At 41.9% G+C, this 27,713-nt stretch overlaps 1 protein-coding gene across 3 annotated transcripts in view; it reads right to left on the reverse strand.

Annotated features, from left to right (window-relative positions):
• SHANK2 (SH3 and multiple ankyrin repeat domains 2) overlaps window positions 1-27,713 on the reverse strand; it is a 278,447-nt gene that overhangs the window by 34,862 nt on the left and 215,872 nt on the right. For 2 of the 3 annotated variants that reach the window (XM_085063353.1, XM_085063354.1), the window contains 2 exons: window positions 6,200-6,335; window positions 4,364-4,444 (listed from right to left, as the gene is read on the reverse strand). In XM_085063353.1, coding sequence (XP_084919479.1) covers window positions 4,364-4,444; window positions 6,200-6,335 — 217 coding nt within the window. Of the gene's footprint in view, window positions 1-1,182; window positions 1,204-4,363; window positions 4,445-6,199; window positions 6,336-27,713 lie in introns of all 3 variants that reach the window. The other variant, XM_085063352.1, reaches the window with a different exon arrangement.

Consider the following 27,713-nt stretch of genomic DNA (forward strand, 5'->3'; position numbering starts at 1 on the left):
CAGAGATTTTTATAAAATGCTGCCACAACATATTTTTCAGTAGCAATGTGGTTTATCCTGTCATATTCTCTGAATGGAGAAATGCAAGTATCACTAGCTGGAACCTCTAGTAACCACCTGAAAGGAGGTCAGAAAGAGCAGGAAAACAAAGAGTGGAAAATAACCCAATTTCGTCCTATTAAATGTTAAAAAGGAAAAGCTTCCCTGCTGAGAGAAGACACTGCCTACAGCCTAGATTTCCCTTCCATGACACTGAGCCTTGTCCAAGAGCAGGACACAGCCTGTTCTTCACCAGCTACCACCCAGGGGCTCAGGGAAGTGGGAGACTCTTCCTTGGGACTCCATGAGAACGTGGAAATGACACAGCCCCTGCTCGGCAGAGCTCACAATCTAGGGAAGCAAAATGACGTACAGGAGCATGGAAAAAGTGCAGCTCAACACAAACAAACTCTCTGCACACAAAAATACACTTATAAAAACTACTCAAATAGCACTGCTATTTCTACCTGCCCCCCTGCCTCACCATCAGTGCTGGGATGATTGCTCAGTGGGGATCTAGGGAAGGTGGGTCTTTGGGAGAGGTCTGAAGGAGAAGGTGGTGGGTGGCCTCATGAATCAGTCCAGGGAGGGCACTCCATGCATACAGGACAGCTTGGCAGATGTTCTGTCAGACACTACAGAATTGCTCAGAGCAGCATTTCCCCGGCTGGGAAGGTCAGGTGTGGTGTGCAAGATCCCTGATCCCTGAGACAGACACGGTGTGGGCACGGGTAACGTGTGGCCATTGGGGAGACAAGCGGGGTCACTAATGTGGCACTGCACTGGGGTGTCACTGGCCACTAACTCTCTGTGGCTGCCACTCAGCACAGCAACTGGGAGGAGATGAGATGGAAGGGGTTGGAAAAGAGTTGGGTACAGAGGAGGAAAGAAAGGCAAGGTGGAGGAAAGGAGACAAAAGGAAGAAATGCGGGGGATATTTTCAAATGTGGTCTTCTGTTTGAGTTTCTTAGTGTGTTTGCAATTTATTAACTAAATAACTAAAAAAAACATATACAATAATTAATGTACATTTGACACCATAAAATAAACTGGACCATATGCCAACATTTACATTATGTTATTATCCTTCACTATGGAAAGGTGAGAAACAGGTTAAACAAGAGACAAAATGCTTCCCCTTACCCTTCTTCTTCCGTACTGAAGCTTGGAAATAGAAAGGGAATGAACTGTGAATCAATTCTGAAGGTAATTTTTTTTAATGCTAAATCCTTGTCTGTCATTTTGAGCACAAACATTATCCTTCCCTCTAAGAAGTCTCTCCCTGCTCACCTCTACTAAACAGGTAACTCTCAAACCACAGTAGATAAAACCTGCTTTTGCCATGCTGTTTATCAGGGTTTATGTTAACTATGAGAAATTTCTTCCCTGCAGGTATTAGGGATACATGCAGAATTTTTTTTTTGTTGTGTTTTTTTAAGACAGTAACTGGGGCAACTTAATGGTACCAGGGCTGTCAAACTTTGACAAAATTGGGCATTTCCAAATGTTTGCTGATTGAAGTGGAAAGGAACCATTAGCACACTGCCATCTTTTGGATTAATTAATTTGAAAGAGAACCACTCAGATGGTCTGCTCTGTATTATGAAGAACAGAATAGCTAAAAACATGTCAATAAAACTGTAAGTAGAGTTCAGAGCCAGGCAAAGGAAGTGACTGTAATGACTGCAGGATGGATAATTTAAAAAAAAAAAAAAGGTGTTTCACTTAGCTAGGAGACATTACAAAACTAGGTACTCTAAGGCAAAACAAATGGGGAGTTTCTATTTATATTTTTCTTCTCTTACATAACAAGGGACATTCAATAAAATTAAAGGCATCACATGCAAAACCAATAAAAAGGAAATACATTTGTACACAGCACATAGTCAGCCCGTGGGATTCTTTGTCACGAGACATTATTGAGACCATGAGCTCCTCCAGGTCAGGTAAAAGGGTTACACATAGGTATTGATGAGAACATCCACAGTGCTCTTTTATAGGCACTTCCTATTTGGTTTGCACATAGATGTCATGAAAGAAATGCTTTTTTTCATTAGAGACTTTAATGGCTATAAAAATGTGGGTGTTCTCATAGCTCTCACAGATGTCCAGTATATACACATATACATAGAGAGAGAGAGATAAATTATATATAAATACACACATACAAGCTGTGTTTTATGTCAGGAGACAACTTTTAACTGATGACAGGGAAAACATTTTCCCTGTGGAAGCTTGTTCATTTGCTGTGCAATTTAAGCACTCTTGTTCCTTCTGATAGCAGCCCTTTTCCAGGACAGATATGAAAATAGCCAGACCACAGATGTGATTGGGAACAGCAGTCACACTGTTTGCTAAGGTGGCAAATGTTCAGAGTGTCACACAAGTGGCATTTACAGCCTTGTTTGGGAAGAAAGCAAATTTCTGCCACTACTGCAGCTTTCCTAGGGGACAAACACCTCTGGGACTGGTGCAGGACTACTCCTCAGAACAGGAAACTGTCACCACTGCAACATCTGCCCCACCTGGATAAAGATATGAATGGGAAATGGGCTTAAAAATGGAAATATGTCCCATGGCTGCTTGTTAAAGGCGTTGCAGTGGTTTCTGCCACTCGGTGAGGACAACCAGCAGATCAAGGGCTACAACCTGAGCAGGGGGGTGGGAAAGCTAAAATATGATGGTTTTCATTGGGGACATTACTATTAACAAGCTATTCTGCCCTAGGAAAGTGCTGCTTCTGCTTTAAGAACAGTATCTCCTCTGGAAGACTGAAAAGTCAGAGAAACAGAAGAATATCCTCGGCTTGAAAGCAATTGGCAGAAGAGGATAATGGAGGGGCAAAAATGGTGCCTAGAGTATTGCTGTCCCCTTGGGAAAGGTGGCTGATAAACCATCAAAGGTTTACAAGCTTTCAGCTCTCCATGAAAGAAAAGCAAATGAAAAACACCCAGACCCACAAACTGTGCTCCAGAAATAATATTTTACATTTTAATCCTGGAAGAAAAATGATGGAGCATTCACAAACTGTTGATACCTTGAGTTAAGCTCCCAAACTTCCTTACACATAAAAATCAAATTTTCTGAGACCTGCTAGAGCTAAATAATCAGACTGGGGGGTTCTTTTTCGTCTTTATTTGGCTGTTCAACCATACAGAAGACAGCACCCACTTCAGCACCCCCTTGCTGGGAAGACTTCCCACTGGATTTACATGACTTGCTGAAGGATGGGTGGGGTCCATCTGCCCCAGAAAACACTGACTTCCAGGGGGAAAAAAGGGGCCCCAAGGCTATGATTCCTTCCAGTTGGCCTTCAGATGAGTCCATGTCAGGAAAACCCCAAGATTATAAAATGGACTTATTTAAATGACTGTAGAATTACACGGAAAAATGGTTTTATTGTGTGAATTATTATCATCTATTACTCTGCAGTGAGGGATGTGATTTGCTTTTATACCCATTTCTCACTTGCTAAACACACTGTTTTACTGTTATAGCCACATATAGAAATATGCACTGGGCTTTTCTCTTTTTCTATATGATTTATTCCTATTTCTATCTCTTAGTCAAACTGCAGAATTTCTACCTTTTAATGACCTAACGGATTAAAACCAGGAAGAAAAGAACAATTGCCTTCCTCATTTCTAGAAAATGAATACAAATTCCTCTTGTATCAAGAATTATGCATATCTAGAATGTGGATGATCAAGCAAAGGAATCTACAATCACATTTCTCAAAATTAGCAAATAAAGACTGAATGCTCGATAATTTTTTATTACCAATAGTGAGAGGAATTATGTTTATATCATGCACAGAAGTCAAAGTGATATCATCATATGCACTTTTTCAGATCAGCTTAATGAAACAAGTTGAAGTTGAAGCTGCTTTAACACTGTCAGCTTTTAACAACAGCTTCTGGCAGCTTACCTTTATCCACTAATGAGAGGCCACAGAAATTTAAAATAAAACAATATTAGATGAACTGAAAATTTAGAAAGCAAAGCTAACAAAACATGATACAGCATTATTTTCTTTTTTTTCCCTCTTTTTTCTTTTTTTTTTTTTTTTTTTGAAGATGTGCCAAACTTTGATGATGCATAAAATGCCTCAACATTCCCTTGCGCAGCAGTAAAGGCACAAGTCTCCACAAAAATCATTCATGCGAGTCATGCACATTTGAACTCTCCAAAGATGCAGCATTCCTATAACCTCCTTTGCTCTAGACACTGTACACAGTGCAGCTCCCTTCACCAATGTAACATATAGACATAGATATTTACAGCTCCACTAAGCCAGCATGCTTGCCAAAAAACACTTTCTTACCAAGCTCTTCAAGCTCTGAGGTCATGGACTTAGAGCGCAGGGTCAGTGCAGTGGTTGGAGCTCGCTTGGGAGGTGGTGGGGCTGTGCATGGAACAGAGAAACACACAGGTGTCAGCCAACACACACCCTGGAAGCCCTGTGCTCACAGCCACAATTCCAGAGCGACTGGAAAGAATCGGCTCCATGAAACGAGGCGAGAATAAATACCCACATGCGGAGGAAAAAGCCCTGAGATGCTTTTCATGGACTGAATTTCTCCACTGTTTCTGGTTCTAGCGTAGGTTGCTTGACACATCCGCAAGCTTTTATGTAACAGGATACATAGAAACACTTAAAGCTAAATAACTGTGCACTTCTGTTTCCCAGCAGGGAAAGGGCTTTCTAGAGAAAGGACCTGGCAGCAGTGGTGCCCCTTCTGGGAAATGCACGGGGCTGAAAACCTCCTGGGCATCAGCCAAGCTCTGCCAGATTAATTTAGCCTTTGGAGAAGCTGTTCAATCTGAGACATGCAAGAAAGAACATTCAAATGTCTCTGGACAGTTATGGTGAGTCTGAGGGAAACAGAATAAATAAGAACTTACAATACCAAGGCAATCATCTGGCACAGAAACTAAAATCTGTGCTTCAGTATTCTGAAGTAACAAATATTTCTGGCGGTCAGAGAAGACCATCTCATTCCAATCCCCCAGCCATGGGCAGGGACACCTCCCACTAGCCCAGGTTGCTCCAAGCCCTGTCCAACCTGGCCCTGGACACTGCCAGGGATCCAGGAGCAGCCACAGCTTCTCTGGGAAACCTTTGCCAGAGCCTCACCACCCCCACAGGAAAGATTTTCTCCCTAATATTTGGTCTAAACCTTCTGTCTTCCAGTTTAAAGAATTGCCCCTTGACCTATCACTACATTTAAAGCAAATATGACACATCCCAAAAAGCAGAGGCAAAAGGTTTGTCTAAAATGTGTGAACAGTAATTCCATCAAGCCAAAAATAATGCAGGACCATGTTGGGACACCATTTAGTTTAACACAGCCTTTCCCCTTCGCCCCACAAGCTGGTCTCACTTTTTTTTTTTTTTTAAATTTTTATTTTTATTTTTTATTTTAAATAAGTTGAGGTGAAAAACACTTCCAGCACAGACAGGAAGTTTTAGTCATGGACAGGAGGGAGCCCTGGAGTGCCAGCTCCTCACCTGCTCCTGTGTTGAGGAGCCAGGTGTGTGTGAGTGATAACTCACAGAACTGGTGGGAGGAACGGGAATTTTCAGCCATGTGCTGCTGCTGTATGGAACACCCCTGAGCAGCAGCAATCTCTGCTGCTTAATGATAATTAGGAGGGCCTAATGACTTCCCTGCATAGCTGGGAAAGCAAACTCAGGGGCATCTAAGGTGAAGGAAACAGTGTAAATTCCTTTTTCGCTTCCTGGGGGTTTTTTGGGTGAAGTTTTCGTGGCGGCTTTTTGGATGGGTAGGTGAGAGACACACTGCTGAACTACCCCCATCTCAAGTGTATTATTAAAAGATCATCTGTTCCTGGTGCTTTTCTTCTCTCACTCCTGCAAGAAGTCTTACTACAAGATCCTCAAACATAAACACATGAAAAACCCAAAAAGATGAACTTTTCATGCCAAGCATGATGAGAGAATTTTGCCCCTTTGGTCACATATTAATGTGTGACCCAACAGAATTAAATCACTCTAAATTAAGCATGAATAGGGCATTTCAAATTTTAGAAGCAAAGCCTAATAAATCAGAATTTAGAAACCAGCACTTTCATGCCCATACTTTGCTTTCTGTGCAGCAAGAGCAGGAGAGTCCACTAGGAAGAGAGAAAAATGTACCTTTCTTTCTTGCTGTGTCATCTGGATCAAGATTCCTGGTTACTGTGACAACCTTCAGCACGAGGTGATTGCCCCCCTGTCGAATCATGTTCACCACCTGCCTGTGGCCAACTTTCACTACATTCTCATTGTTAACCTGCAGAGAAAGGAAGGAGTCTTTTAGACCAAAAGGCAGAAATTTTTTGTTCTACCATTCCTACAAACAGAAGGTGGAAAGAACAGGAAGGAACAGAATTTCTAGTTACTGCCTTTTAATAAAAATATTTGTTCAAGGTACAGTGCATAGCTCACACGATGACCAGGAAACAAAGCTACTCCTTCAGGAAATACACATCTAAATAAATTCAACCAAATCCTGCCCTTTACACATTTTATTTATGACAGCTGGAGTTTTCCTTCTGCAGGTTTCTGGAAAGATCTGATGTCCTGGAAGGAAAGGCAACAGGGCCTGAACAGTCTCCATGGAAAAAGAAGAGTTAAATACATAAAGCCCTTAGCAGCTACTGTGGTCATGCCAATTGAACTTCAAACTGCACTGCAACATTCAACTTGAAAAAAAATAAAATATATATCTATATATACTCTCTCAGTAATTCCTACTGCTACATCATCCCTTTTGCTGGACATGTCTTTCCATAATAATTAATAGACATAGAAGGAAGCAGAGGCATAAAAACTGGAAATAAGCATGGCTAGAAGTAATTTATTTGTTCATTCAACCTATAAGGAGTCACTGAAAGTTATCTGAAATCTGAATGATGACAGCATGTAAGACTGAAGTGCTGCCTGTGCTGTTTGAACATAAAAGATATTGAGGAATGGAGGAAGAGCTCCTGCCAGAATACATGCTGGGAAGTTGATCTCTCTCCAAAATTCCACTGACTCAGTAATATTTCACTGAGATCACTCCATGCCTTCCAAAATGAACAGTCATTTTCAAAGTAAGTGTTTTTAGCCTCCTCTATTTATTCTGACAGGCTGGGCATCTCACACTCCCAAGGATTTACCGTTGAGAGCAGAATCCCTCATTAAATATTACTGCCATTTAGCAGAACAAACAGCACAAGCCAACCCACTCCAACTTAAAATCATTTTTTCATCCATGGTCTGGAAGGAAAACCTTCCCTTTTTTCCAGGTTTTGGCTGAGATAAAATGCCTTTTAATGAACCAATACTGGTAAAGCATCTTTGCAAGGCGGTGCTGCAGCCGGAAGCCTGAAGGCTGATCTGAGTGCTCTGTGCCTGAGCTTGGGGTGCTTCTGGAGATGCTTTTTTGGGCTCATGTGTTCTGTGACGTAGGTGGAACACATGCTCAACATCCAGACCTGTTGAGCAGGCAAGGATGAAGTTCTCTCATTGTGTAGGTGGAGGGTATAAAAGAATATCGATTTAAATAGGCCTCTTGCTGGTTTGCTTCATTTTACACCTTCTTAGCATCTGGTATTTAATTCCAAGAGATATTTATTTAGCTGGACCAATGGCATCTAAATTTAATCTGTCTAAAACACTGGAGCAAACTGAGTTAGCCATTTACTTCTGAATTCCTTCCAGTATTAAAGCCTTAACCAGGTAATTCTTTTCCACAGGGGAAAAAAAAGTAATTAAGAATTATGGAATGCATCTTCTCTGTTTTTACTGGAATTAAATTTCAAGCTTGGAAGCCAGTAAGGATTACAATGTAATCCCTAATGCTGTCAAAAAATAGAGCCCTCCAAATAAATCAGAAGTCAATATTAATCAAACACATGTACACTTCAGTAGTGTAAAGTGATAAATGTGTAATATGATAAACAGCTTATGCAGCATCCCATCTGTTCCCATCGTTCTGTGCAATGATATTTAACATTTAGAGCAGGAGCAAATATATACAACACATTTTTTTAAAGCTGCCTCAGAAACAGAACCTGTAAATGACTGTTTATAGCAGCTTTGTTGAAAAGGCACAGTTACCAAAGCTGGGTCCAAAAAGATTTATCCAAAAATAAATAAAAATAAAAATATTGATAGGAGAGCTGAAGGTTATTTAATTCAGGTTCTTACAGAAATACGGGAGAACAAAAGAATCATGAAATCAACAGAGCAAAACCTCATCTTCCCAGTCTTTAGCACCCCAGGAGGTAAAATTGGAGCATGATTACAAAGCAGTAACTCGGGAATTGTCAATAGCTTATAAAGATCTCAGTGACATTACTTCTTTTACCCTTCTCCAGTATTTCATCCAGAAGCCAAACGACTGCAGAAAGGGCTGTTAAGCAGTGAGACACTAGAGTTCAAGCAGGTTTGTCTGGCAGGTTCAGTTTGATATTATTCAGCAAACCTCTTCTAGGTGTGAAAAATTTGAGGAGAGTCTCTGCTTCCACTTCAAGCTTAGGCAGGGGGGTCTTTATAAACCAATAAAACAGATATCTATCCCAACTGTGCCAATCCATTTCATCATCACCTGTGTTCTTGGTATTAAATGTAATCTCACTCTTTAAAACACTACAGAACTGCTTTTTCTTTTAGTGGCTAAGTGTTCAGAAGGAAGCTTAGAAACAGTCAAGTGGTAAAGTTTTGCAGGAACAAGTTTGTGCCTTTTGCTCTTCTTCAACCCAATCTTTCAGCATATTTTCTGCAGTCTTTCATTGCAAAACCTTAAATTCTTCTTTTCCTTCTACTATTCCACAATAGTAAACGACAGAACTTTTTCTCCCATGTCCTTCATAAATAAGTGAAAATAGGTAATAGAAATAGACATGTGAGGAGGCTGGGGGTATGCTGCATCAATGAAATCTGGTCATCCAATAAACCAAATGCAAGGAAAACTGTCCCTTGGGACAGCCCACAATTTCAACAGCTCTCCTCTATCCACTCTGGACTCTCAGGAAAAGCCTCAGAATTCTGTATTTTTGAAAATCACCCTATATTATCAGCTGGCTACTGGGCAGTCAGATGGAAATTACTTTGGGAGAATTAATTTATGAAACAATATGATCTCATAGACTGAATGTCTACTAAAAAACCAGCCCAAACTGGAAGCTGAACTTGAATTTTGAAACTCAAATCTCCAGACCAGAGATTGTGATCAGCAACGATGTTCCTCTTACACAAAGGGCTCTGGACAGTGGTGATGAAGAGCAAGCTCTTCAATACAGCCACTCCTCAAGAGATGAATCAAAAATACGGAGTAAACCAGTGACAAAGACAAGTGACAGCCACAAACCTCCCTGCCTGTAACATCCAGGGCCACCACTGGGATTATTTTACTGAGTGTTTCCACCCAGCAACATCTAAAGCCTGTGAAGTTTTATTCAAGAATAAATAATGATGTGTCTTTCATAGGCAGATTTGGGACAGGAAAGAACAAATGCCATCATTTAAAACTGTGGATTTTTTTGAAAAGAGTGAGTTCAGAGATGCTGGGGTAGATTTGATGAGTATTGGGACAGGCTGGATAAAAGCTGGTTTTTTTCTGAACTGCACTGCTTTGCAGTGGGTTGAAAAAATATAACATAACATAACATAACATAACATAACAGTAAAATAACCTGCACACTGTTTGCCAGCAGATGCATGAGCTGGAACACATTCACCAGAGCAGCCTTCCCGTAGGAAGGTGCAAAAGGAAAAAAAACCAAACCACTACCAGAGAAAGAGACCTTTGAAGGCTTTGTTCTATTAATAAACAAAATAATCTTAATTTCTTCAATACATCATCCTAATCCTCCCATTGCTTAAACTTTTGCTCAGTGGAAAAGGCAATCAATCCTTTTAAATAGTAATTAAGTTGACAGAACTCCATCATTACGCGTGGAATGCCCACTGGTGGAATGGCTGAAGTTGGGAATGCACATCCTGCCAGCAGCAGCTTCTCAGAAGCTCCTCCTCTCTTCCTTTTCCACTGAACTACTTGGGAAAAAAAAACTCTCCAAGCCCCCAAACCCGTTACACACACTTACAACCCCTGCCTACACGTTTGTTAAAATTCACCCTTTTTGATAAATATTTCACTCACACAAGCTCCATCACAATTTGTCCCAGCAAAAATAAATAGCCCACAAGTGATTTTACAGGCTCCAATGATGCCTCTGCATTTCAAGTAACCACAGATTTGTGCACGTGGCACTGCCTGTCACCAGCCAGTAATGAGTTTCCCATCTGGAGACTGAAATGTGAGAGGAAGAAAGACACAGTGACCCAGACAGCTTTGGGAAGTTATTTGTGCTCCCAGAGAATCCACAGTGCCAACCCAGAGGACACCCAACAGGTCCTGGCCAACACCCATCCTGGCCTGAAACCTTCTGGGATGGGCTGGAGCAGCATTTAGCATGAATTTAGACCATGTCCCAGATTTGCACCTGACAAGCATTTTTAGTGTCAAAAATCCTATTATTTTATCCTCTAAATTCATTCTGAAAGTTGAATTTAATGGGCTCATGGACAGCACAAAGATACATACACAGTGAATCCAGACAGGTTTCTGTGAAATCAAATTTTAACAACATCTGTTGGCAGCACACATTTCCCCAGCATCCCAGGACAGGCCTGAATATAAAAATGACCACAGATCCCATGAGAAGGCAAGTTAAAAATGTCCAAAGCCAAAAGATGCTTTGATGTAATGGTATTTTATGTGCTTACAAAATGCATTTCACCACAAATGGTATCAAGATTCATTGCCTCAAAAAGCTGGCACATGATTTTAACTTATGTCTTAGATTAAAATAGAAAGTAATAATATATCAACAAGTCCCATAATGGAAATTAATTTATGAATTTATCTCTGCAAACCCAATTATTCCCATCACACCACAGAAGCTTAAACAGACAGAAGCAAAGGGCTTCAGTCCACTGGGCCCCAACTATTCATTTATTTGAACGGTTTCTGAAACAGGCCTTGAACAGCCTCTGGAAAATTTCTGAAGACCTTCTAATACAAATGGGAAGTTTGTTTACATTCTGATCTCCAATACAAACATCACTGACTGCTGTTGGTGTTTGACCATATCCCATTTAATCCACTTTGGTGTAAAAGATGCTTCCGAGACTTCATGCACTCTGTTGATCTAAAAGGTGTCTATTAAAAAGAAAAAAAAAAAAAAAGCTTCACAGAAGCATGGATAGAATGATGTGGAAATTCCAGCTGACATCTTGCATTAATGATCTTTTTGCAGTAATCCCCTTGCTCATAGATTTGCCTGCACTGGTGGCCTTACTGCCACCAGGGGAGGATGTAAAGAAGATGAAGCTAGTGAGCATCGAACTGGACTAGGTGATCAAGGGAGGCAACCTCCCACCTGAATTCTGTCATTCTAGGATGTTTCTTCAGAAGAAGAAATATTGAAAGGAAGTACTTGACAGCCCTTCAGGAAAAAAAGTACCTATGAATTAAGGGAAAAACATCAAAATCATTCATAGCCTTGCTACGGTAAAAATTTCTTTGCGTGAACTCCAATATTGGGGTACACAAACAAGAGATGAGATGCCTGAAGGAAAACACCCTGTGGAGAGACAATGTCCTGAGGTTTTGGATTCCATTCTGCCCCCACATTTCCCCCTGTCTGCATATGGGGAATGCTATGCCTTTTCTGCTGCAGCTCCCGTGGCAAGGGGAGATGTCACTGCTTGCTCTGGGCAAGGGCAGCAGGACAGGCTGGAGCCTGGTGAAACCTGGGACCTGCAGGGCTGCTCCAGCCAGGAAAAGACTATTCCCCCAACAGATTCAGCAGTGGCAAAACTGTTGTCTTGTGGAGTGCAGCGTGGATGTGGTGTCTGTCTGGAGGCAGCAGGGCTGTTGAGGAAGGGCTCAGCCAGCACTGCTCCATCCCCTGAGTAGTGCCGAATCTTCTGCTGCACTCAGGAACATCCATTTCTGAGAGAGGCACTGGAATGAAGAGGCATCTCAGATCATCAGCTCCAGACTCCTCGGTTGTCATGGCGACTGCATCACATAATTTGTTTCTTAACATTCAGCTAAGCTCCATCTTGGAACTTCTCAGGTTTCTTGTCCCTGCTATTCCTGTTAGGCCCAGAATCTCTGAGAAGAACTGGTTTTTTTTCTCATTTCCATCCTAGGTAGACCACGTTATATTAATACTTTTTTTCCCAGTGCCAAACTACCAAAAGCCTAAATAGCCTTTATTTTCCCCCTACCTTCCCAAAATTCTATAAACATATCAGGTGGGAGTAATGTCCTGCCTTGGCTAAACACATGTTTTAATGATCTTTATGACAAAGTTGAAAACCTGAGTGGAGCACAGCAACTGCCAGTTCTTCAAAGACTTTTAACTTATTTTTAATGCATCTAAGTTCAGTCAAATCAGCTTAAGAAGATGGTCTGTATGTCAGCCAGCCTACACTGCCCTCATGCCAGTGTCTGACCTCCCTCAAGAGAAATGCACAACTTGTTTTCTTCTAGTAAGTACAAACTCAGTGGTCAAGTTTGGGCTCAAAGCTGCCCCCCAAAAAAGCAGCAGGGTTAAAAGCTGCTGTTCATTTCTCACCCATGGCATTATTTAAAAGGCAGAATTATGTTAAATTTGCATGCTCATCTAAAATTTTGCATTTTGCATACCGATACCTAACCTGAAAGCTGTTGAAAGTAAGCGACTCCTGTCCTCATGAGACTACACAGAACATTCAAACATCACTCATTTATTTGGACCCTGTCCTATTAAAAGTAATGGCCTCCATTAATCAGTACCTGCTCCTATTTTGAATCCTTTGGTTTAAGTCACATTTCATTGGAGAGGTTCAATTAACTTTATTGCAGCTGATTGAACTGCAGTGTTCTGCAATCAATTAAGTGGCACTTAGGATGAATTTGTCCGACGTCTGCCAGGTGCAAGAGGTGGCAGCTTCTCATGTTGTAACTTCTCTCAGGGAAAAAAAAATCCAGTGAACTCTGCACAACTGTTTTGCTTCTTTTTTCCTTAAAATAAACTCACTGAAGGTAAGCCGATAAATAATGTTTTTTTTCTTCACATTCTGATGCTCAAAAAAACATGTTCTAGTTTAAAATTCAATGAAATGAAAATGAAGTTTGAACTGCAACAGAGAGTATCTGAACATTCATCTTGTGAACACGCCTCTTATATTGAATTTGTTCTCATAGCCTATAAATTATGGTACAGAGACAGCACCAAAAATAGGGTACCAAAAATAGCAAACTAGAGGTCACCCACATAGTAAGGAAACCTCTCTTGCATGTCTGCCCTTCACAGATGAAAGCATGCATGAAAATCTGAAACTGCTGAACTCCTGCAACCAGAGCTGCTTCCACCTCATTCCCCTGACACATCCACAGCCATCCTCCTCTGCTGGGGGGTGTTCTGAGGTGGAAGCAAATAGAGGAAAGAAGAGAAATGCAACCCAAGCTGCACATTCAAGCAGTGGGAGAACAAACTCTCATCCCTGCGCTCTCCCCTGCTCACTGGTCAGCCGCATCCCAGTTTGCCACTCCCTCAGCGGAGTCGATGATGCTTTGTGAGGCCCTTCTGAGAAACTGACTCCAGAGAGGGAAAAAAATCAAAAATTAAAAGGATAATTTTGCCGTGGATCACAGATTGTCAGTGTCATCTGGGTGCTCGGCCAGCTCTGGGCAGCATGGTGGACAGAGCTGGTCTGCTCTGCTGTCAAGTTCTGGAGAAGTCTCCTTTTGGCAGCCCCCATTGCCTCCCTCAGCCCCTCCGTGCAGGGCAGCAGGAACAACAGCATCCCTGGAGGCACAGTTCATTCCCAAGGCAGGCCAATCCGTGCAGCCAGCTCCAGCTTCCCCTGTGCTGCTCTGTGGGGACAGGAATGGGGGACAGGAAGCTGAGGCAGCATCCCGCTGTGCCCAGGGAACAACACCCACCTGCACACCCTGCCCTCCTAAGTGATGAAGGGCTTCAGACCCCAATTAAATAATTCCCACCCTAACGCTGGAGAAAAACAGGATGCTGTGTTCCACCCTAAAAATATCATATTTTTTCAAATGGGGAGTGCAGTGCTATTATGCAAGCACGGAGAGGACAATGGATCTTTATTTGAATTCTGAATGAACCACTTGAAAAGTATTTACAGGAGGTAGAAGCTCGCAGGCTGAGCCCTTCTATTTTTAAAGCTGTGCATACCTACACTAAAGGCCATTAGGCAGAGAATTCCAAAAGATGTATCAAAATATAGATCACTTTATGAGCATTAATAATACACCCCAATATTAATTTACATTGGGTAAGCACCCATTAGTCAGGCAACACAATTTAAAATTAAACGCTGTACATGGGATATAAACTGACCGGTTCTGTGCATTTCAATGATTTTCTGTTAAAACCTTCCCAGAGATTACACAGATATATTGACAGAAAGTGTTGTCATCATGTGTTGATAATCTATATTTCCTCCTCCCACATACAGTCACTTTCCAGAAAATGCATCTGCTCTAAGAACAATATTAAAAAAAAATGTTTTGCTCATGCATCCCTCTTTATGCAGGAAAACCTAATCTTAGAGCAGATGGAGATAATTCTTTCTTAAAGCCATGTTAGTTTTAACTAGGCTACCTTAAACTTGGAATCCCTTCGAAGTTTAATTTGGAGGCCATGGGAATGAGGACTGAAGTCTGGGCCTAAGGAGTGCCTAAGCACATACAAAATAATCAAACTCACATAACAAATGTTTTCTGTGTTAGATTAGAATGAAGAAATACCCATCAGTCAGTTGGTGACATGTGAGTGTCCTATTTTAATTTAGAAAACTGCTAATTGCACTAAGCATACTGCAGCTTCTGTGCGTGTTTTATGCCAGACTTCCCAAATTGAAGATAAACCCCAAAAGGAGATATCAGTGATGGAATCATTGCACAACACAGTTACAAACATGGAAATGTTTAGTTTAAAACAACCTCAAAAGAACACCCGAATGTATTGCCATAATTGTAATGTAAAACTGACACGAGCCACAAATACAGTGTTCCACAACATTAACTCAACAAAAGACACCAAAGACAACTTCTGCAGCTCTCTTTAAAGAAAACAAACTCGTTTATAAGAGCAACTTCATTAATTCATAATGAGGCTTTTTGTTACCACTTCAAAGAAGCGACGTTCTAATTTACTTACTCTCTGCACAGAATAACCACTTTTTATCACCTCAAGCAAGAGCAGGAGTGCAAAAAGCTCCCCTGTTAGGAAGAAATGTTTTATTCTGGTGAGTGAACAAGCATCAGAGGAGGATAATGGCAGATTCCTCAGAGCATTTTTGTCACAGCGAATAAGAATCACCAACAGCCCTTCCATTAAGTTTGATTTTATTTGTAAATAGTTGGAAATACAGATCTATTTCGGGAGGATCTGGTGACTCAGAGAGCACGAGGCGATTTCCTGGCCTTTGGAGAGGCTCCACCTCGCGCCATTCCTGTGGGAACATCCCGCCAGCAAAGGCAAACCAGCGGAGCAAGGCCTTGCCTTCAGCACTGCTCCCACAGCAGGCAGAGATGCTGCAGCCTCTCCTTTGGAGGCATTTGCTCCACAAAATTCCGTATCACAACAAAGCCTTGGAAACCCTTCTGGAGGCACTTCCTGCCTTCTAGCGGCCAAAGCTGCCGCCTGGCTCCCCGCAGCCCGCGCAGGCAGCGGCACACGGCAGTCAGCTGGGCGATGCCGTGGGTGAATCAGTGCTGTTACACACTGACATTTCAGGAGCGCTCCCAAGAGCTGCACAGCCCTGTGCCAACGTGGCAGCTCAGCACAGGAGCCTCGTGGAGGCAAACGTGCCCCAAACCTGAGCACAGCACCGAGGAGAGCGAGAGAAACGGAGCACGAGCAACAGCAACATCAGTCAGAAAGCAGCAGCATCATTTGGAGCAACAGTCACTTTAGAATCACTAGAAAAGACCTCCAAGTTCACAGTTTTGCAGATTTGTTCTCCTGCCACTTTTATTTTCTGTGCATTAAACTAAAAAAACCCAACCCCCCAAATTAACAAACAGCAAAGCCCCAGTGAGTTTGATTCTGTGCTAAATATTTTGGAATGTGAATTAAGTCTTATGCACACATGGAGAGATCAGAAAAGGAACTTATTTAGTATGTTAAGAAGAGCAGAAAGAGAAGGTGCTGCCCTGCACTGAAGGGCAGAAATGCTATGTGCTTCCAAACGTAAGGAAGGGAAACTTCGATTTAAACATCGAATATTATGCAAATCCCTTATAATTCAAATTAAATTTGTAACTGGGTGTTGCAGAATGGAGTGTAAATGTCAACCAAGCTCTTGGACAAAGGCTTAACTCATGGAGGCACTCTGGAAATAGCTAATATTTCCCACAAAGTTGGAATTGCCAAACGCAGTGTCAGGGTGACTGGGATTCTGCCCTTGATGGAAGAGCCATCAAGGCAGGAGAGAGACTCAGGAGCTCCAGTTCCTGACGTGCTCAGGAACCTGCCTGCCCCTGCACAGGAGATAAAACTACCCAAGATGTTGGAATGGCTCCTGTGAACACCTGATGTGCCAAAGCTTCATCCTAAATCCCCACCAGGGGAAGGGCCGGGCGGATGCTCCCTGCTGACAGCGATGCAGACAGAACCCAAAAGGTCACTCAGCCCACCCAGCCCCTCCTGAGCACTGCCCCTCTGCTGGGCTGCTGAATCCTGCTTGGCCAGCACCTCCAAGGGCACTCCCACTGCAGGATTTGGGAACCAGCATGGGCTGGGAACCATTTCCAGGGACTGGATGGATGCAGCTGCCTCTCTTCGGAGCCTGACTCCATCTGTGTGACAGCACATTGCTCCCTGCCAGTGGCCACACATCCCAGAGAGCTTGGAAAGCTTTAATTCCTCAGCCTATGTGAATTTTACATGCTACAGACAAACCTAGGAAAAAGAACTTTGCATTTTGCCAGCCATGCATCAGGTAACCCTGCTGGAGGTTACCAATTCCATTTCGTAGCTGGCAGGAACAGTATCTTTAATGCCACGCTGCTCACATGGCTTTCCCATCTCACATGGAGACAGAACTGCGAGAAGGAGGCACACTCACAGCTCTAATGCATAAATTTTAGATGACTTTAAGGTAGGGATTGATTCTCCTTGAGTGCCATCCTCTTTTTTATTCCAGCCTCTGAGCTCTTTGCCTAATTGCCCAAATTGCAGTAGCGTCACATCTGATTTCTCTCCAAATACCTTGACCTAAATCAGCTTTGTCCCAGTTACTGGCATTGACAAGTCTGGCAATGGTAGAGGGACAATTTCAGTGCATCCTAATATGCTTTTTATTGATTTCCAGGTGGGTTTTTTTCAGACTACAAGGAAGACAGCCATGAAAGACATGATTTAGATTCTGAAGTTTGACTAAGGCAACATAAAAGCTTCAGCTCTAGGAAACCTGGTAAAAAGCACCCTCAGTGTGTGCTACTCATTCCTGCTACTGTGTCCCCCAAATCCTGCAGAGGCAGTACTGCTGGAATTGCCCCAGTCCCAGGCAGAATATCCTCTGCCACTGGGTTTGATTACTGCATGACTGTCATCCTTCAGAGCATCTCCCTGCAGAATTCAAGGAATGCCTGATCCACAACCAGAGCTCCCGAGAGTCTCTGAAACTAAAACTATTTTTAGCCACCCTAAATATATGCTGTCTGAAATAGTTAAGTGAGCCATTGTTGCTAATACATAGTTCCTTTCACACACATATATAATACATGCTTATCAGCCAGAGCACATTTCTTACTGAGGGAGCAGAGTTTTGTCCAGAGGAATGGAGAAAAAAATGTAGGTGTGTGCATTTGACGAGGGATAGATGCACTAGAAATAACTCTGCTAAAAGGCATGGGACCAGCAAAAAGCTGGGGGCTTCAGAGGCAGCACTTGAAAACCAAATAAATCAATCAATCAATCAGGCAGACAAAAGATGCCATTAATTAGTCCTGCTAATTTCTAAGCAGGGAAGAGCAGCTCTGATCTGATCGAGCCTTTACTGACTCCATCAAATGGCCAATGTTGGTACAACAGGCAAGGGCTACTTAAAAATAACACAGAAGGACAATGGGAAAATCAGCCTTTTCAGCACAAATTGATTCCAGTTTTAACGTTTTCTCAGCACAAAGCTTTAAAGCAATTTTGCTCATGTTTACATGGGAGTTCTTTCTCAGTGTTCTTGCTCAGAAGGAAGGAGCTGGAAGTTTTGTGCTCCTGGAGAGACTGAATCTCAGTATTTAATTCAGGAACTGGCTGCATCCAAAACTGGAACAACTAAGTTGTAAAATTCACTGGGGTTTGTATATCCAAGTTAGGGCAAATAATTCGAGTTTCCTGATCTTCTGTGCTATTCCTGTGGGCCTGGTGGCTGTTTCTTTGGGAATTCCTGATCTCTGTGGTTACTGTGGATATTCCTGTTCAGCTTTATTTTCAAAGAAAAAAAAAAGAGAGTATCTCAAAGAATAGTACTCTGAAACAAAGGATATGCAAGAAAGTAGCAGCAACCCTCTGGAAAGTTTTCCTATGTCTATGGCAGAGGCAGAACTTCCATGTGTAGGAAGTTGTGTGGATGCAAGAACTCTAAAAACAGGCATTTTGTCACTTTGGTTAGAGATCAAAGACCTAGAAAACAGGATGCAGCCTCCTCAAAGCATCAGATTCTCAGTTTACCATCTAATATATTTCCATCATTGCTCCAAAATAAATAATTTCATCATAAAATCCCAGCATCGTAGAGTGGTTTGGGTTGGAAGAGACCTTTAGAGTCCAACCCCCCTTGCCATGGGCATGGACATCCTTCAGTAGGTTGGGTTCCTTCCCATAAATCCAAACCTTAGGATAGAGGCAAATAAACGTCCCTGTTGCACATAAAACAAAGCAACTTTATTGGAACTTTAGAAGTCAAGGCAAGATTGTACCTTAGAACAGGATCATCACCTATCTGCACCAAGATTAAACTGCTAATAGCTCCAAAGTAGGCAGCATTTTGGGGTTAGTTGCTTGGCAATTGAAAGTTCTCTTTCAGAACCCAAAGGAGGCCTAACAGTACCTTTTGTGATTATAACTTGAAGTTTTCCTTCCTGACAGCACAGTTGGGATGTTCTTAGCTACAAATCAATCACCTTAACCTTTATTTTGATAACATGACTCCTGCTATGCATGGGAAATACGCCCCTGTCTGCCTGAATGCTGAGCTCTAGGAGTATTTCATGAGAGCCTTCATTTGGTGCCATTAAAGTCTATTCCCACTATTTTCTGCATTGAGAGACTCCACAAATTCTAGATCACCCTTACCTGGCAGGAATATTACAAATATAAAATCTTTCCCACCAACTTCGGGAAGATCAACTAAATAACAGGGAAACAGGGATGCAGCAAGAATTAGGATCAAATTAGTCCTTTAACCAGGGAGAAAGTTTCTCATAACACTGAGGAGTTAACTGAGGAGTTAAGCCACTAACAAAGCATAACTCAGAAGTAGGACAGAGCCTGTCTTCTTCAGCCAGGAAAGCCCTTTCCCAAACAAGAGAGTGAAATGGATAATTTTTAAAAGCCCAGAATAGAAAGTAAGGATGGATTGCAGGCTGTGATGAGAAATTAAGTTAGTTTCCTCCACCTGCAAAAGACAAAGTGATCTTTCCCTCTACAAACCAGTGTGGTTCAAGTCATATAGTTCATGTTTTTACTTTTTGCTTTGCCTTCTAAGCAGGAAATGTGGTACAATTTTTAATTTTTTTATTGAAGTCTGGAGTACTGAATTCATCACAGCTCCAACCAAAGCCCTCTTCAATTTTCCCATTGCGAGATCCTAATAACCACCTGGGACTTCACTTGCCTTCTTTGCTCCTGTTTTTTCTTTCCCTGGAAAAGTGACACTCATTTTGGCTTGGAGCATGTGCTGCTTTTATGTTTTCTCTTCATGCCTTTGAAAATGAGGACCACCTCTTTACAAAGCTCCTGGGCAGCCTCTCACTCCCTGCTGCTACAGCATCCTCACCGTGGGTTAATGAAGAATGCCCTCACTTAACTATGCATAAATGGATTTATTTCTACTCTTTTTTTTTTTTTTGTTTGGCCTCACCCCGGGGTTATCACATAATTTATCAAGAAGAGATGAAGAATTTTGTTTGACATAGCTGCAGCCCATCTGGAAGGTTGCAGGAGATGTAATGTGGCCGAAAGCGATGATTTCATGCTGCCCACGACAGCCAGCAAGCAGCAAACAAAAAAACCCTCACTGGGAATTATATAGGTTCAGAACTTTTCACTGTAGAAGCTGGATTAGTTAAAAGCTTCCTAGGTAATACTTGGTCACAGAAAGAATAAACTCTGGTTACTTATTTTCTTCCCTTTGTCATGCAGCAAGACACAGATTAAAAAGGCAGACACAGGAAAGTCAGGCACTTTGAGGGTTTGCCAGTATTTTGATTAGTGACCAAAGTCAGTGAACTGCACTTTGTCTTGTCTTTTATGTAAGAATAAGGATGAGTCATGCAAGACTAAAATAAACACCTTCTTAGAGGCAGTCTTGCTAATAATAGGTGCTACTTCTTTAGTCTTCCCCACTTGAAACTACTCTATTACTAAAGCAGTAGTATGGGCCAGAGCATGCTCAGGGATGAATTGTACCTCTGCTGCTTTCACCTCCCTGATTTGCTGTCTGGATGGTATCAAAACAGATAACTCACAGCAGACACTCGCTCTGGGTTTGTGTGGCACAGTTTGGCAGCAGGGAGAGCTCTGGGGGTGGCGGCTGGGGGAAGCTGCTGGAAGGTTCTGCTGGAAGGTTCTGCTGGAAGGTTCTGCTGGAAGGCTCTGCTGGAAGGTTCTGCTGGAAGGCTCTGCTGTGTCTGATGGAGCCAATGCCAGGATGGACTCCATGCTGGCCATGGGCAAGCCCATCAGCAATGCTGGGAGCCTCTGGGGTGAGAAAATGGGAGAGGAACAGCTCTGCAGAGCCCTAGGCCAGGGAAAGAGGACAGGCAGGAGCTGCTCCAGATGCCAGAGGCAGCTGTGCCCCTGCAGCCCATGGAGGAGCCCACAGGGATGCAGAAATCCATGTGCAGCCCATGGAGGAGCCCAGGCTGGAGCAGGGCCATGCCTGAAGGAGGCTGTGACCCCAATGCCTGAAGGAGGCTGTGACCCCATAAGGAGCAGGGTCCTGTGATCCCCCAGGAGATCCACACTGCATGAATCTGTTCCTGAAGGACTGACCCCATGAAGGGACAGTTTGGGAAGAAGTGCAGCCCATGGGAAGGACTGGTGCAGGAGAAGTTCATGGAGGAGTCTTTTCCCCTCTCTGGAGCAGGGGAAGAGTGTGAGGAGTGCAGCCACTGAGGAGGAAGCAGCACCACTGACTATATGTGATGGACTAACCACAGCCCCCATTCCCCATCCCAGTGTGCCCCTCTGGGGGAAAACTGGGAGGGAAGCTGAGCCTGTCAAGAAGGGAAGGGTGGAGGGGAAGGTAGATTATACACCACCTTTATTTTTGTTCTTAACTTATTTTTTATCTCAGTCCAGGAGCCTTTTGGGGTGTTTTCTCTCCCTGAAGCACTGGTACATCCATGAACCCTGCATGGCACTGATACCAAAGAGATGCTCAATTGCTGACTAGAAAACAGAAATACTGCCTATTCCTAAAACAGAAATCATGTCTGTGAACTGTTCTGTACAAAGAGAAAATATTTTCAACATATGCACCCCATAATAAACACGTGAATTATTTTGACACTTTGAGGAAACTTTTAAACCCTGACATGTCTTTCAGGTGTCACTGGGTAGGAAAGAGTATAACCATCTCCAGGTTTTTTACACAGAAAATTCAAATATTAGGTATTTGCCAAGTGCAGAAAACTCCCCAGGTAACACCAGCCAAGGAAAAAACCCTTCCACAGCACAGAAAAGCTCAATAAACCCAATGAAAGGAAAACTTCCCTGAGGTATAACTGGACCATGAGAATGTTCATGCTTATCCCAACAGACAGGCTCTTCCTACTTGAATGTGCCTCAGACAACTGCACTGGATTTATGTTTCTGTGGAATTAAACAGTTTCCAAGTGCTGTCAAGCCCTCCAAACTCTCCATAACAACAATCACCTCCTGTTCCTTCATCAGAGCAGTTAAAACAGCAGCTAAACAATGAGTTTGATATATTGGTGGTTATCCTTCAAGACATTATGGACAAGAATAAGTCACTTTTTCTGGGTTGGATCAGCCTTCTGTACAGGGAAGACTTAACCCAGTTAGAAACCACTTCTGCATTGGAGCTGTTTGATTTCAAGATGGTCAGAATGATAATTTTTTTAAACACATTTTATAATTGTTCAAGGGGGGAAAGCCATTTTTAGAAAAACAAGAGAATGCCCTGCAGGTTCAACACAACTGATCTTTCATTACAAGCCTCAAACTGTCAGGTCACTGAATATTGTCCTTCAAAACTGACAACCAAGACTGGCTGCTATTAGAAAAACATTGTCAATTGCTTCTCCAAGACTTAAAAACTCCATTTAGCTTCTCATTTCCTCTGTGAAATTCTTTTAATTGTGTAGCCAAACTTGGAAAGGCCAAATAACAGCAGATGTTTTCGTGGCTCTCGCAGTCCTCTCGCATTAGGAACATATGTCATTTGTGTTTTATCAGACACCAAAGGAACTTAATTTTGCTTCTTGGGCACTTCTGAATTTTTTCTGGCAAAGAGAGGCATTGAGATTAGAAAGTGAATTGTCCTGGCAGCAAAAGCAATTTCTTCTTTGCCTTTAAACCATGCTCGCCCTCTGCATATATAGAAAGTATTCCAAGTTTTCATATATATAACTTTATTCCCCTAAATAAACCAAGTCAGTGCAGTAAGTTACTAGGCTATGAGAAACTTTTTCACAATATAAACTTGTGAATCTATAAAGATAAAAACAGAAAGAAAGATGGGGATACAAATGGCAATATTCCAGCAGACCACAACCAGGTCTGCTGGCAGGAAGGCACCTGCACGGCAGAAAGGAGTGGGGATTGTCCTCCTGGCCCTGCCTTCCCAAATGTCTCTCCCAGCACACCATATGTTTCCCACAGAACATCCCAGATGGATGCTTAAAGGGTTCATTAATTCCTCAAAGCCAGATTTCTGAGGGTCTGGACAGCTCAGACCTTTGTAAAACAGGGAGGGAGAAGTAAGGCAAAACCAAAACTGGGGGAAAGGGAACTAACTGAAGGGGATGGTGGGGAGCATTTGGATTCCTTCCTTCGGATCCAATGCTCCAGGACTGTCTCATTCCATTGAAATAATTATCTGCACACCAGTGACATTTCAAACCCAGCTTCCCTCTCATGACACCAGGCACAGCTTTGGAGGGCTGGCTTTGCTCAGAGCCGCACACTGCATTAGTCAGAACACGAGCCACAGTGATCCTTAACCTTTACAGCAGCAAATACACTAACATTTGGGCTCACTCACATTTTTGGAGGGAAAAATTTCATAACATCCCAACAGCCAGAACAATCCATCAGGGCCTCTCCAGTTCTCTTTCTTTGCTTTATCCTTTTGAGGCACCACTGTCTGCTTTGCCATCCTGGGCACCTTTCTACCGCCACGGCACAAGGTTGTAGCAAATAATATTCCTTCACTTTAGAATTCATTGATTAAGGTCAGATTAATGCTGCATACAACATCTTAGGAGAGATGAATGGGATGCTGGAAGCATAACCTTCAGGAAGTGTGCTCAAATCCCACTGCATTTGAAGATGGAGCTTGAGAAGATCACGAGTCATCCAGCAGAGACAAGCAAGAGCTGAAAAATCTAGGAGGAAGGACTCTTCCAGCCACGAGCTTCCCCTGATGTCCAACCCCACAGGGAGAAAAAAGGGACCTCTAGCCTTCCTCATGCAAAGTAATTGAAAGCTGTACTTCGAGAAAAAAATACACATGTGTAGGAATATCAGTAAAAATTTCACTGGTAGATGGCAGGAAAAGAGAGCAAAATTTGTAATGCAGATTTCTGCCTCCTTCTATTGTCATCTAAAATTTCACTGGCGCTGTTTGACCTCTTTTCCAGCTCTTCTCTGGAAGAACAGATGGAAGTCAAGTGAAAAATATGGAAAGGGACAGTAAAGCCTTATAACCCTCTGAGAACAACAAACAAGTGGTAGAACTGGAAATATTTTCTTTCCATAGCAATGATTTTTTAATAGATAATTCCTCAGATACACCTTTTCTCCACAGTGCTTAGAACTGACAAACCAAAGAAGACAGCTTCCATTAAAAAATTTCCTAAATTTCCTTCAGATTTTTTTGCCTTATCACTGACCCAATAATAAAAGGCTCTGACATTTTACATTGACCTTTGAGGAAGGCACAGATGATCTATAATAAATTTTTAATATCTATCTCTGCAGCATCTGGACAATTATTATCCATATTAGAAGCCTTTGGAGCCAAAGAAACTAACAGAATGTATGCCATCCATGAAAAAATAACAAAAATACCTATGCAAGGAAGTATTTGTAATTTTGTGAAGTCTGTGGCTTTGAAAGATGAAAAACATGAGAGAACATCCATTCCAGAAGAGCATCAAGATGACAGGGCAAGCGGGAATGCCTTCAAGGTGAGATATGGAGAAGGTTTAGATGGGATATTGGGAAGGAATTCCTCCCTGTGGGGGTGGTGAGGCTCTGGCAAAGGTTTCCCAGAGAAGCTGTGGTGCTCCTGGATCCCTGGCAGTGTCCAAGGCCAGGCTGGACCTCACTGCTGTGATCCTGCTGTGGTTCCAGACAGATTTATCAGCTTGTCCTGCTTATCCTGCATCACATGGCATCCTCTGACCAAAACCTTCAGCTATTTCTGCCCTGATTTTAATTGGTGATCCTGTCTGCCCTAATAATGTGAATGATGGTGCTCCTTTCATCTGAAGCACCGAGGTAACTTCATGAATAACTCGGCCAAAACGTCAACCCTATATTCCCTCTGCCTATGGCATTTTTAGACGCTTGTGATCTAACTTTTTGTCTAAATTTGGCCCTCACTTTTGAAAAGAAACCCAAGAATTTTTCTGCAAAACATTGAAAATTCATTAAAGTTATTTCTTTTTCAATTCCCCAGACTTTGAAGTGGAAGAGGCTGGAGAGGATATCAAAATTATTATTGATTTTGAATTTCAAGAATCTGTGTATTTTTTAAAAATCCAGCTCTTAAGATAGACTTCATCTGTAAATTGTGGGCATAAAACCCAAGTTATTTCTCAGAACAGAAAAGGAATCAGGAGAGCAAAAGTCCAGCAACCTCTGCCTACAGGAGCAATGGAAACTTTTGAGGGACAAAGCACAGTTGCATCATTATGCCTTAAAGAAAATGAAAGTCTGTTAATCCAATTAGTGTCTGTGCAGGAATACAAAACACTGGACAGAAATACAGATTTCCCAGAAGTGTCAGAAATCTGATTCTGACTGCTCTCACATCAGGAGGAAATATGAGTATGAGAACACTGTTCAAGTGTATAGAAGCAGGTCTGCAGATTATAAACTAACATGTATTTATCTGTACATGTATTTATTTGTAACTAGTACTACAGACCAGTCTTTGTTTCCCACTACAGAGGGTTTGATATGTTAAACCACACTTTAATCAGAAATTAATAACAACAGCTACAGCAAAGCATGGAACATCCACTTGGCTAAACAAACTTCCTCCTCAGGGAAGTGAAGGTGGCATTTACAACAGATTAAAAGGAGACTGAAGTCCCCATGGTATTGACTTAGGAAATAACTGAAATAATTCACAGCTTTGTTTCATCTTTTTCCAGAACATTACTTAATCCTCTTTGCAGATAATTCTCCATTTACCAAGCAGGAAAGTTTTCAGACCAGGATTATTCAAAATGTGCCTTGGCCCACAATAACTTTCCATTTTCCAAAAGTCCAGACTTTCATGGAAATCCATAAATTCTGCACAGCTGAGAACTTTCTTGATGGGAAGAACCCTGACCTATCCAAATGGCCAATGAAAGGCATGTGCATTTGCCTATAATTCAAATATCTGACACCTAATTCAGCTCAGTGTTCAAACCAGTCAGTTGATTGCTGGTTTTCTGGACATCATGGAAGGAGCAAGGTCAGGAAAAAACATCAGGAGAATGTTTTTAGAGACAAATTCATGCAGAGAATCAATTCAGAGAAGGAATTTATTCCAGTTTCTTGCAGCATACGAAGTAAATAATTTATGAGCTTGTTTGAAATTATTAATACCTTGAAAATAAAAATTCTAATGAAATGATAATCAAAAGGGTTGGGTTTTTTTTCAGATAATGAATTCTTAAAAATAAAAGCAACAACATAATCTAGTCTAGCTAGATTTACTTGGCCTACAGTGACAGAGTAATGCTGCATTTTCTAAACTCTGCCAGGGAAGGAGTAAAAAATTGGAACTTTCCCATGTTAATAAAGTCAGAGATATTCTGCTGAATAAATTGACAGAAAGGCAAATAACAGCCAGATTTGCATGAAGGGAGCCCTCCTGTGCAAGCACCAAAATGTTAATTTTAGGTTTACTGAATACACAATAATTTCAGCATACAGACCTGAATTATAATTATTTTTTAAGCAAAAAAAACCTCACATGGTTATCAATATGTTAGGTGGTCATTAGAAGCTGATCATTCTCTTATGAGCTGAAGTTTGTTAATTCTCCTTCTTTAACTAATCCAAAATTAATGAATTACTGTAAGAGTCAATAAGAGCTAAAAATAATCTAACAGCAAAAACTTAATCAGACAATGACTTATTTATCTTCTTGCTGATGCAGGTATGTGGAAAAACATTGAATAAAGCAGGATTTTTGTGGGCCAGTAGCCAAACCATTATGTGGCCACTCAAATAGCCCTGGGTTCACCTTCAGCATGGAATTTTGCAGACTGATTGTATTTCAGCAGAGGAAAGAATCCAGCTGGTGCATTTTAATTATGAATTTTAATTCAGAAGCAGAGAATATGCTTTGTTTGCTCAGCACTTCTTTGGTATCTGTGTACCTATTTTAAAAAAATGCCAAACTTTACTAATTTTTATATGATGTAAACCTGTGGAATTCATATGTCAGCATCACAGCATCATGGAATGGCTTGGGCTGGAAGGGACCTTAAAGATCCACTAGTTCCCACCTACATTTATAATATATATTAGCATTCCAAGAGGATGGTGGCAATATTCATTAATTATTCTCTTCTCAGCCCAGTTAGCAGTCAGGAAAAAGTTAAAACTAATGCAGAAAACAACTGCTAACTGCATGACTGAAGCCTCAAGCAACCAGTTATTAGCTACTGCTATCAGCAAAATAATCCCCTGCAGAATGCTGTTAATTAGAGCAAACAGAGCAAGGAGCAAAGGCACAGGAAAAGGGAAATGCTCATCTTTGTTCCAACATGCTGCAGTTTCCTTCAGTGATGGTCAGAATCTGGGTCAGGCACTGAAACTCCTCACCACTTCTCATTCTCCAGGAAGACCTGGAAAATCCAGCAGCTGATTCCCTAAGCCAGGATGATTCCCCAAACCACAGTGAGTCCCCACTGTCTCCTGGGAAACTACAACCCATGAGCACATGGATAAAC

The sequence above is a fragment of the Lichenostomus cassidix genome, chromosome 5 (assembly GCF_008360975.1).
Source record: "Lichenostomus cassidix isolate B80296 chromosome 5, HeHo_3.0, whole genome shotgun sequence".
Lineage (NCBI taxonomy): Eukaryota > Metazoa > Chordata > Aves > Passeriformes > Meliphagidae > Lichenostomus > Lichenostomus cassidix.